Source organism: Sinohyriopsis cumingii, chromosome 2 (genome assembly GCF_028554795.1).
Source record: "Sinohyriopsis cumingii isolate HCF-2022 chromosome 2, ASM2855479v2, whole genome shotgun sequence".
Lineage (NCBI taxonomy): Eukaryota > Metazoa > Mollusca > Bivalvia > Unionida > Unionidae > Sinohyriopsis > Sinohyriopsis cumingii.
The window spans coordinates 52283838-52296203 of record NC_142962.1 but is presented as its reverse complement, the minus strand read 5'-3'; the positions used below and the strand labels follow the sequence as shown (position 1 = coordinate 52296203).

At 37.6% G+C, this 12366-nt stretch overlaps 1 protein-coding gene across 1 annotated transcript; it reads left to right on the top strand.

The window, feature by feature from the left end:
- Positions 1–1980: 1980 nt before the first annotated feature.
- LOC149804852 (uncharacterized) lies at positions 1981–9710 on the top strand. Its single transcript, XM_089945281.1, has 4 exons — positions 1981–2091; positions 3059–3220; positions 6890–7155; positions 7969–9710. The coding sequence occupies exons 1-4, from the start codon at positions 2058–2060 to the stop codon at positions 9457–9459; spliced, it is 1953 nt and encodes a 650-aa protein (XP_089801407.1). The 5' UTR covers positions 1981–2057; the 3' UTR covers positions 9460–9710.
- The last annotated feature ends 2656 nt before the right edge of the window (positions 9711–12366 follow it).

Sequence of the window (12366 nt, the reverse complement as noted above, 5' to 3'; positions counted from 1 at the left end):
GTCTACCAATTTTAATAGTATCGTGTGGTAAAAATAAAATATCTGCTTGATGAACTTCATTAGGAGTGCTGACATCAAAATGTGCATGCGAAATTTCTTTAGGTGGTGGTAGAATTTGCCATATTGCCTGTCGTGCTAATCATTTTGCAGCAACATAACATGTGACATTTGATGCATTTGAGTTTACCAATCGATGCTATAACCCTCCAATATCCTTTTGGGCTATAATAAATCGATTCCATTATTTTATAATAATCGGTTGATTAATTACCAGCTTCTAATACTAGTTTACCTTTCATCACATATCTTATCAGCCATTTAGCTAATGAGTCTCTAAAAGATTTATTTTTTTATGGAATTTAACGAGTGAATCAACTTCACATCTGCAATATGTCGTCGTTGAAAATCTGGATTTTTATAAGCTACATCACGAACTTGACTTGCTTGATCAGTTGCATTTTATTGGATACTCTTCGGGTCTTGGTTGATCTCGCTCGTCAAGTCGCATATCAAGTCGGGTTCAAGGACCATAATAATTATATCCTGGAAGGTGATTTTCGCCTGGGTATTTAGTCCATGGAGTTCCTGGTAATTTTCATAATGAAGTAGCGATATCACCACCGATTTTATTATTAGAAATAAATTTATATTTTTTGTACCACATTTTACACATTTACCAGTAAATGCACGCTTTTTTATTATTGTTGTTACTCCACTTGCGAAACAAACTTCGTTTGCGAGTTATGAAAGTTATAATTCGTCATGCATTGTAATCACACCATCTGTCCCTCTAATACTTACCCGTTATTTTCCAGTGCAATTTGTTTGGAGTCTATATGTATGAAAGGTGAAGGTCATTATATTAAACCATTTATGTGATAAAATTGTATGTGATTCTTGTCAGTAAGCGAGAGAACTTTGTATTGACCTGGAACTTCAAGGCCAATGTACCGTGTCCAGAAATGATCCTTCCCAACATAAAATGAAATTTAGCGCCATGTACACTGAAAAAGGGAGCTTTCCATGATAATTTAAATCCAGATAAAATAGGAGCTGGCGGGATTCAGTTGAGGTGGATAGGAAAGTAACATAATGAGGAACGGGTATGGGGTGTGGGGTGGAATGTCTTTACTCAACTTCCAATCCCAAACAGTGAGCAATAAGAACGCAAAAGGTCTTGTGGTTCATTGACTTACGTCAATCAGAGAATGCATGCTTGCGTGGATGTTTGGTTTTAAATCATCATTGCTTTACACTGTAGATGATGTGATCACAACGTATGCGGAATGGTCGATTCTCGCTCTGTGTGTGTGTGTGTGTGTGTGTGTGTGTGTGATTTGATTAGGATTTTTAACGTAGCTTTAAAAAAAGTTCAGTCATATCGCTACGATGTCTGCAGTGCTTCAGTTTATAGTGTTGTCTAGCATTGCGGCATCTGGCCTCAGACACATAGCATCGTGCCCCACCCAGTGTCATTAGTCTGACACTAGGCCGACCAGCCCTAACACTAACCTCTTAATGCTGAGCGTCAAGCGAGGCAGCTGCTAGTACCATTTTATAAGTCTTTGGTATGACTCGGTCAGAGTTCGAACACGCGACCTCATATACGAGACGGACGCTCTAACCACTAGGCCACTGGAACGGTCCTTAATTTTTTTGTGTGAATTGTTTAATACTTACAACATTACTTGTACGGTATTACGAAAGAGTGTGCATTATTCCCTGAAATGGTAAGGATCTATGCCTTAAGTCAGCTTTTGTGTGCGCGTGGGAGGGGGGCTTTTTTGTGTGTGTTAGTGCGATTTTACAATTATTATTTCAGTATTCCTGCATTAAAATGTCATAGCAATGGCTTCATAATGTGTGACATTTCTGTAATTGTCGATGAATAACGTGACATATATTCGATAATAAGCTTTGATAATTTGAAAATTGTACATAATTCATAATTACTCAATATAAGAGGGTCCCATTGTGAAAATCATAGTACTGTTGACACAACCTGTCTTGGTCTTTCTACCACGGTTGCACCTGTTAATTCAATAGTCACCGGCATCATGCTCCAGAGTGCTTGGATTAAATTGTTGACAGGTAAATCTAAATGATTAAACGGTGGAGCAATGTAAAGAGCCACGCATTCTTTAGTTTCAAGTCATATGGTAAGAAAGAAGCTTATTTCGAAATCTTGCCGCGCATTTCATTTATGTCGGCAACCAATTGCAGTGACCGCTCCGGTGGCCTAGTGGTTAGAGCGTCAGCCTCGGAAGCTGCAGGTCGTGGGTTCGAACCCCGTCCGAGTCATATCAAAGACTTACAAAAATGGTACTAACAGCTGCCTCGCTTGACGTTCAGCATTAAGAGGTTAGTGTTAGGACTGGTCGGCCTGGTGTCAGGATAATGTGACTGGGTGGGACATCATGCTACATGTCTGCGGCATGATGCCCCAGTGCTAGACATCACTACAAACAGCCACACTGCAGTCATTGTAGCGATATGACTGAAAAATTGTTAAAGCTACGTTAAAAATCCTAATCACACACACACACACACACACACACACACACACATTGTAATGTATCCCGAGTAAGCAATCGTATTTAATGTGCGCTCAGTGCACATTAACTCGTTTCTCATTGTCAACTAAGACATTCTATTTTAATCCTTAGCAGTTTACCATCATAAATAATTCATGTTTTAACAGTCAAAGATAGGTTGGAGTGAGCATAAAATTTACCAGTGGTTAGGGAGGGTGAGAATGGGGAGTGTGGGTCGGGTATTGGCTTCAAAGGTTAAAATACCACATTTTAATAGAGTTAGGCTGTTATTTTCCCTTTCGGTGAGGGAATATTTTACCCATAAACGATACAAAAATTCAGATATGTATTTTAGCACATCACAGATCAGGAATATGTCTAGTAGATAAATGTGTCATTCTTGCAAAGATCGCAGACCTTCATGAAAACTCGAGCTTCAGTCGTGGTTATTTTCTAAAATGTTTGCAATAGTCACTGTCACAAGTTCACCAAAAGTGGTTGCATTTGTTGTTTTTATATTGCAGTTGTGGTTATTCTAAGAATGGGTCACTGCGCTAAGAGGGTGGACGCACATGTACGAGCACGGGAGATGCTAAAGCAGAGACGTGAACTAAATATGCTCGCGGGGAAACGAGCTATCGAGGAAGAAGATGTCAGCGTAGATGAACTTTTAAAACTCTCAAAAGGTTTATCTTCACTCTTCTTCTTATCTATTTCAAAATTCTAAAACACTTATGTGGTAAACGATCCGCTCGTCTTCATTATATATATATATATATATATATATATATATATATATATATATATATATATATATATATATATATATATATACACATACAGGCAGGGCCGGCGCCAGACCCGGCCAGACTATCTGGCGCCCTAGGCAAGGTTAGATTCTGCCCCCCCCCCCCCGGAAAATATCAATTTCCAAATTTATCAACAATAAAAAAAAATTAAAAATGCGCCCCCTGAAATCAGCGCCCTAGGCGGCTGCCTAGTTTGCCTATATGGTAGCGCCGGCCCTGTATACAGGGCCGTCTTAACAACATTGTAGGCTCTGGGCAAAGCAATGCACTGGGGCCATCTACCTACCCTACCCACCCACAGGAATTCCGCTAGATGTCACTAATTTTTAAAACTAGGCAACGTGCTTCCCACTGCACTTTTAAAGCAAATTAAATTGCCAAAAGATCTTTCAATATTCATTAACAATATGGGCAACATGATGCCCCTAGAAGCGTGAGGCCCTGGGCAACTGCCCAGTGTGCCCATGCCTTAAGACGGCACTGTATATATATATATATATATATATATATATATATATATATATATATATATATATATATACACACACACACACACGCTAGACCTTGCCGTGAATTTCGATATGGTAATCAACACGTAGATCGTGTAATGATGAAGCAACATCAGGTAAAGCGCTATCAGAATATCTTTTCTAGTAACAAAGATCTGAGACTCTCATAAACATGACTCAGATACCGTACTTAGAACACTTTCTACCGACCATTATGTACGTCTGCATAAGTTAGGTAGAAGTATTTTATTTATTGCAAGATGATTTTGATGCAATATATAACTTTCATCTTTCATGAAGATATATGCTGGTGATTTACGACCTATAACTGGGTAAAGTTTACTAAAATATCTGTTTATTAATTCCCGGATGTTTACGAATATGGCTCCACACTGAAATCTTATCACTGTTTGTGACTTTGACAGTATGGGGTAGGAATTTCAAGGATGGATGCCATTCAATGCTTGATCAAGATGCATGACTCGTAAAATGGTGATGTTACGTGACAGGTAAAGGACGAGTATGCATGACTGGTGAAAACATCATTTAAAATACTTGATAATCAAAAGCTTGAGATCGTAAACAATTTTTTTCGAAACGATTTCTTGCCTTCAACATGTGGGTGACGCATCTGAAAATGAAATGCAACATAATCAGTAATGAAGTATGCCTTGGCCAAAAGAGAGAGAGAGAGAGAAAGAGAGAGAGGGGGTCATGCGAGCGTGTCTGCTACACACGGGTGTATATAACACCGATTGAGTAACATAATTTTTTTTGGTGATGTGTGCTTAGTCGTCAGGGAATATGAGCTCGTGTGTGTAGGCAGGGCGTTGGGTGCCGTTTTCCCGCGAACCTGGCTTCGAATCTCCGTGAAGTACGAATTAAAAATTATGTAACCTATATGATAGTATTATTTGTATATATATATATATATATATATATATATATATATATATATATATATATATATATAATTTGAATAATAAAGCGGAAAAAGAAATTACTTCAATATTAAGGTTTACTTTATTCATGTTAAGATAGATACCATATAAGACAACACCGACTCGTGATGATATATGCCTGATTTATGTTTCGTGGTTAAGACTCACGTTTAAACTTTAAAGGGTGCTTCGGTTTTTCGACTACCTTGGAGAAACACTTTTTTTGTGATCAGCGTGCATTATTTAGTAAATGATTGCCATCGTGTCTCCTTTCGATAGACCAATAAGCGTTTTAATCACGTGTCGCTGTATGAAAACGTTTGTGCTCTATTCACATTTTTTAAAAAATACCACATGTTTCTGGATTGTAGTTTACAGTAATGCTGTCGTACACGTCGATATGCAGAACCGCTGACGTTCTTTTAAACTAAAGTACATCTAGGTCTCTGGACCGTGGTATACGTTGACACCTATGTTGCATATTGATATAAAAGTAGCACTATTTTGTTCTTACCGTCTCATGTAGGTAAATGCTTTTCCTTCAAAGATGAGGATAGTTCCGGAACAAACATTTTTTAAAATATAAATGAAATTAAAAATAAGCGGACCCAGTACTACATTGGTTATTTTAAAAAGCATTATATTAAAAAATTAACAAAAGACAAAAAACACAAAACTTGGCGCCAATGACGATGCAATCCGGTAAAATTTTCCAGGTTAACTGCGGACAGCTTTGGGCTCATCGCCCAGACTACCGGTGAGGAATTGTATAAACGTCACTTGCGAATGAGAGATTAATTACTTATGTCTGCATCAGAGAATTATTCATTAAATAATTTACGTTAAGCAAGGTCGGTGGTGCACTCGTAAAAGCACTGTAAGCCAGAAGAATGCGGTTCAACTCTCGCTGCCAGTGAAATGGTTGTACATAAATCGAGAGCTACATTGCTATACACACACACACACACACAGGTTAAGACAGTTTATATATAATGTGCATTGATGCATTAGTCGAATAGGGCTTTGAGAATCGCATAGTTCTATCTTTGAAACACAATAATTTTACGTTTGCGCCATTGAACGTTCTTCCTAACACTGTGAACATAAATAGCAGCACACTACATGGCTTGTTTAGAAAGGAGAACAACATTTAAATAGCATGATAGTACGTGTGTGTGTGACTTGGATTTTTAACGTAGCTTTAACAATTGTTTGCAGTGTGGAAGTTTATAGTGATGTCTAGGACTGGGGCATCATGCCGCAGACATGTAGCATGATATCCCACACAGTCACATTATCCTGACACCAGGCCGACCAGTCCTACCACTAACCTCTTAATGCTGAGCGCCATATTAGTTCTTCTGTATCTGCATAGCATGGTGCAAGACATGTCCATTGTAAACTACGATCCAGAGACTTGAGGGTATTTTTTTTTTAAATTGAGTTGTTCTGCTTAGCAATGCGGGGGTATTTTTTTTACAAAATGTATTGGTGGTCAATTTCTGTTCTGTTGTTGTATTATACACAAGATTTAAACTGGCAAAGAAGAAGACCTATTCTTCACAGACAAGAGCCTATACTATATTTATTTAAAGTACGAATTTGATTCATCCATGTTGCATGTTATTGCAAAGTATTATAACACAAGTAAAACAAAGTACCTGCCTTCTTTGCATATTAGTAAAACCTCTTAGTATCTCTGGTTTCTAAAGATAAGAGTAAGAAAGATGGGCTGATTGTGGAAGAGTGGTCAGTTTAGCTTCACCTTCATGTCAAAAACAAAGACCACCTAGAGGTTAATGAGATGACATTCGATCTAATTTCCCTTCCAGGGGAAAATGGTAACGACTTTAAAACCATGAATTGACTTTATTGAATTGAATTTACTATAACTGAATTATTGACAAAAGCACGTATCTGTAGGCACTGGGAAAGAAACCACATACAATTCAAGAATATTTCAACAGGTACAAAAGAAAGCTTACACAATGCGATTCAGCAAGGAAACATTCAACGTGGGGAATGACATTGGCGGGGGGGTGGGGGGTGGGGGGTGGAATGATTTATGTAGATCGGTATAACAACATCTATTTAAGGTGAGACGATGACCACCACGAGGGTCGGCCGGACTGTCCAAGGGATGAAGTTGGAAAAACTACAGGAGGAGTACGAAGGGATTCCTGTATTTGATGGGGAGGTGACAGTGGTGGTTAACCCCTTAGGACAGTTGACAGGGGAGGCCAGTGGATATCTGATCCAGGACATTGATAGAGACATTCCAACTACACGTTCATTCCTGAGTGAACGGGAAACTCTGGGGATAGCAATAAGGGCTGAAGGCGACCAGCTTCTGAGTGATAAGGTGATCTATTTATAATGAAAAATACTTTGTAGGACTGTTGTATTTACCCACATAATGATTTAAAAATCAAAAAGAAGAAGCAACGCTCTTCTCATTCACATATTTCAGATGCATATTGATGGACACATGTTATTTACAGTTGAAAAATGTATGAAACTATGATATTTTTTTAGCAAATACGGACATGATTTATTCCCGCAAGGCTTTCCTTTATCCAGTCATTACGTCAGGTCATACAGATCCTAAGACACAGCCCGACATAAGATAAAAAAACGCTAGATAATAAGTAATGTTACTGAGTACTATCACGCCTTAAATACACACACACACACACACACACACACACATATATATATATATATATATATATATATATATATATATATATATATATATATATATATATATATATATATATATATATATATGTATGTATATTTTGATTGGTCATAAAAGGAACGAAACTTTCCGGTTACTACAAAATATGCCACTTTCTAATGAAGCCCGTGGCATATTATTAACTCTTTTCTCGTATTTCAGGTAAAGTAATATTTCTTTAAGATCCTTTCCATGAATCACTCACAATGGAAATAGTTTCGTGTTTAACTTTGATATGTCAGCTCTAACTTACAACATAAAAGCATGATCCTCTTTGTCGTGATATTTTTTTTCGAATTTAGCGTCCAATAGTTCAGTGTAACATCTTAAGCCTATCAAATACTATACCACACTGATCCTTTGTACAATATTTACGGTCTTTCTTCGCGTTTATGTCGACAATTTTTAGAAAATTTTGTATGATGTTTCCTGCAGATCCGCAGTGTCACGTCAAAGAAGCGAATCTATGTAGATAGCAAACACAAGGCTCACGTGGCAGACTATATTCATTATCTGATAGAGGAGGGCGATGTGAAGAAGAGACCGACGTTTCTAATAGACACCCAGACTGGAGAAGTCTTGCAAAGATGGAACACCTTGGATACGTTCTCATGTGGAAAGAGAAAATATAAAGCTTATGGTGGAAATGAAAAGACTGGTAAAATAAAGTATGGCAACAAGCCCTATTGCTTAACAATGCGCAAGGAGGACGATATTTGCTACTTAGAGAATGAGTATGTGAAGGTTGTAGACATGGGCAGTACTGAATTTGAAAATATCACAGAGACTGCAAGTTTTAAGTGCAAGGATGGATACGAAGACGAGGTCAATGGAGCCTACTCACCAGCCATTGATGCCTTTTTTTACGGTACCATCGTGGGAAAAATGTTTGAAGAATGGTACGACAGCAAAGCCCTGCGAGAGAAGACAGTTATCCGGGTACACTACGGGTCTATGTATGAGAACGCATTTTGGAACGGGGACAATTGCACAGTTGGTGACGGTGGAGAAAGCTTCTATCCAATGACTAGTCTCGATTTGATTGGGCATGAAATTGGGCATGGCGTGACAGAACAGGGATCGGACCTAATGTATTTCGGTGAAATGGGAGGTGTTAATGAAGCTTTCTCAGATATGCTGGGGGAAGCGGCGGAAGAGTATCTGAGACGGAGTGATTTCGTAGTTGGACACGACATCATCAAGACGGACGACCCACTGCGTAGCTTCGAAAGACCTGAAAATGATAATAATTCTGTAAGCCATGTGAAAGACTTTACTACGGACATGGATCCTCATTTCAGTAGTGGACTGTACAGACGGGCATTTTACGTTATTGTGAAGCAAAAGGATATATCAGTCAAGGATGCATTTCGAGTCTTTCTACACGCTAATAGAATGTACTGGCACCCAATGGCATCGTTTGCAGACTGCGCTTGCGGAACCCTAAAAGCAGCCATGGACTTAGGGCTCAGCAAGATACCCTTTGAGCGGGGCTTCCTCGATGTTGGCATTGCACCGTGCGACGTCACAGAGTATGTTATCGCTGTCATTGCCAACAGAACCTACGACGGCATCAATGTATCGGCTGACGTGAAGCCCCTGTTTCGATTCAAGACTCCAGTCTGGGCCGATACAGTGACCATTCAAGCCTCCAGCATGCACGGTATCGTTGGCATCGCGATCCAAAACGGAACTTGGATCGAAACCGATGATGATGAATCCGCAAATGTTATAGCTGAAGGTGATTCAGAAGTCTCCATAGAAGACGTCGGAGCAGCGGATTTCTTCTTTGAACTCTCAGCCGCTGGAAATACTGTCCTAAGTGATGTAAGTCTACGCGCATCGTACAACTGCGCAATGAATTTTCAAACTGAGAACGAAATGGTCAAGTCTTTTTACAGATATTACTGCTCTCGTGAACAGTGATTATGAATATGTTAACGGAAACTGTATCCATTTTGCATAATTTAACGAATAATCTAACGCACTGGTTTTAAAGCAAGGACAAAAAAGTCATTAATATATTTTTTGTGATGATTCATGAAATAAATTATGACTTATTGTGTCAGAAACGATCAGACAAAATGAAAAACAAATAATGCACATATTATCTATATCTGTATACATTTCAAAATACTTATTTTGTACCTGTACTCATAAATATCATCCAACGCATCTATTATGTTTTAAAGTATCGTGTTTTTAGTGTTAAGTTCTAAGGACGTTCAAGGTGTGAGGTAAGGTTGCTTTTCAGGTAAAAAATTTTTTTACCGGTAACATCGACCTCATCCCTTAAATTGACATACAAATGGTAAATATTTATTTATCTGAGTAGATTACTTACACGTTAGTTATACTTAGCTCCTCCGACCTAAGTAATGAATACAATCCTGAAATTGCGTTCCTATTTTTGGCAGATATTAGTATCACTACAAGCGTATAAGTCACCATAATTTGAAATTACTGAAATTAGACATTTAAGACCGATGTTTGGAAAAGGTATGAGTATACCATATATTTTCACTTACGGGAAACGAGGCTCCGGTCAATATGTTAAAGTTATGACTAATACCCGAATAGTATTTTCCAGAACATGATGGCTAGACAAGTAGAAACCCGAAGGCACCATCTTGTTGAATGGATTTAGAAGCATGTCTAGAATACTACTTCTCTCTAATGTCAACGTTGTAGAATACTACTTCTCTCTAATGTCAACGTTGTAGAATACTACTTCTCTCTAATGTCAACGTTGTAGAATACTACTTCTCTCTAATGTCAACGTTGTAGAATACTACTTCTCTCTAATGTCAACGTTCTATCTAGAATGATAAGATCGACATTGGAGACGCAATATTTAGTTTATATTACCTATATGTGCGCAAATGATGAGAAATACACTTTGTAAAGGTACACCCCTCACTTGCAAGGGGTGTGGGTTGATTGGCGGATTATATCTTCTTTCAAAGTGTCCACTTTATTCGGTTCTCGTTATCTAGGAGATGATCGCCCTCGGTGTTACTGCCCAGATCAAGTAAATTTATAGGTGGAATAAATAGAGATCTGAGCAGATAAATAGAACAGAATGACACGAGCCCCCGTACGAAAAGAATAAAAATTTAATCAATTACATAAACAGTAGAGATAATACAATACATTAGGAAGATACACTTCATTGGAATAAATCTTTCACCGAATTTCAAAACACAAATATATTTATAAAAATAACCGATCTGTTTTACTGATAGAATTAGTCATGATACGATCGAGTGAACAATCGAAGTCGTTGCCTTGTACAATTGCATAACCTGCTTAGCTCTGGTTCCCTCCTATTTCACTGTAGTTGTTCTCTGTCTTTTAGCCCTTTCTTTCCTTCCTTTTTCTTTCTTCTATCTAACCTTCCTACTGCTTCGCCTCCCTTCGGTCCTCTTTCTTTGTGTGGGTAGGTGGTTATGTAAGCATGTAGATACACAGCTAATCGATTGCGTCAGTGCGTAACTACACATGTGGATACGTCGTACGAGCTTTTTTCTCTTTTTAAAATAAACAAAAAGCGACCTAAATGTTCCGTCGGCTGTCCTACTGGGAATAAATCATTCCTCCTCTTCTCGTTATCAGATCTTACTATCGATATTGAAACAGATACCAAAGGCTATTTAATCAGGCCATGCGTGGCAGACCAAAACAATCCTAGTTTCATAAAATTAATATACTTCCTAATGGATACAACGGGTCCACTCTCGTCTCAATTACACAAATGAATGAATGAAATTCATTACAGATCGTAATTACGCTATTTCAGCGAATACACAGAGTCAAGTATTTATCATGCGTGAAATCATTTAAGATCGGTGAATTCAAACAGATTCCCGTAACTCATATAAATAGCGTTTATACACGAATTCTTGGAATATCCAATTTCTATACAAACAAGACGACAAATTCAAACAACTCACCTTATATAAAGGTTATACATAAATTCTTAGAATGCCCAATTCATCTACAAACAAGACAAAATTCGAACAATTCGACAGTCTGATATAAAGAAGATTATTGTACGAATTCATATATATATATATATATATATATATATATATATATATATATATATATATATATATATATATGAGGTGCATGGGGTGGGCAAACTCACATAAAGTAATGGTAGATAAATAATTCCATTGAATACTAAATGCAAAACAACCTTTATCATGAAAGCAAATGTTATATGTCTGCTCAGACTCTTGGATTGAAAAATTATGAACAAAAATATTTCATTTTAAAATTTCCAAGCAACCAAATATATAACTTTTTTTTATGACAAGGTTAGTTTTGCTGTCTCTGAATCAAAACTTTCTTTCCTAAAATAACCTACTGCAAAAGAAATTGTAAAGAGCATTTTACACAATATGTCAACTTTCTTGAGTGGCAAGTTACAGTTAATTCTCTTGATCAAACGTATTTAATTTCACAACAGGTATTATTTCAGTATTGCTTCAATGAATCTGATAATTAGGAGAGAGCAGAAACTTTAAGCTAAGTAGAGTAGAATAGAACCAATGTCACTAGATGGATGGACAGTTGGAGGATATATATATATATATATATATATATATATATATATATATATATATATATATATATATATATATATATATATATATATTCTATGGAATCGCTTCGGTGGGTGGCCTGGTGGTAAGAGTGTCCCCCTCGGATGCGGGAAGTCGCAGGTTCGAAGCCCGGCCAGGTCATACCAAAGACTTCATAAAAATGGTACTTACAGCTGCCTCGATAGGCGCGCGGCATTAAGCAGTTAGTGTTAGGACTGGTATC

What these genes read in the sequence shown, in the direction of transcription:
- LOC149804852 (XM_089945281.1), top strand. Translation starts at nt 2,058, where the DNA reads ATGCTCCAGAGTGCTTGGATTAAATTGTTGACAG. An exon ending in TTGGATTAAATTGTTGACAG is followed by an intron (nt 2,092 to 3,058) that starts GTAAATCTAAAT and finishes TTTATATTGCAG; the next exon opens with TTGTGGTTATTCTAAGAATG. An exon ending in ACCAGCTTCTGAGTGATAAG is followed by an intron (nt 7,156 to 7,968) that starts GTGATCTATTTA and finishes TGTTTCCTGCAG; the next exon opens with ATCCGCAGTGTCACGTCAAA.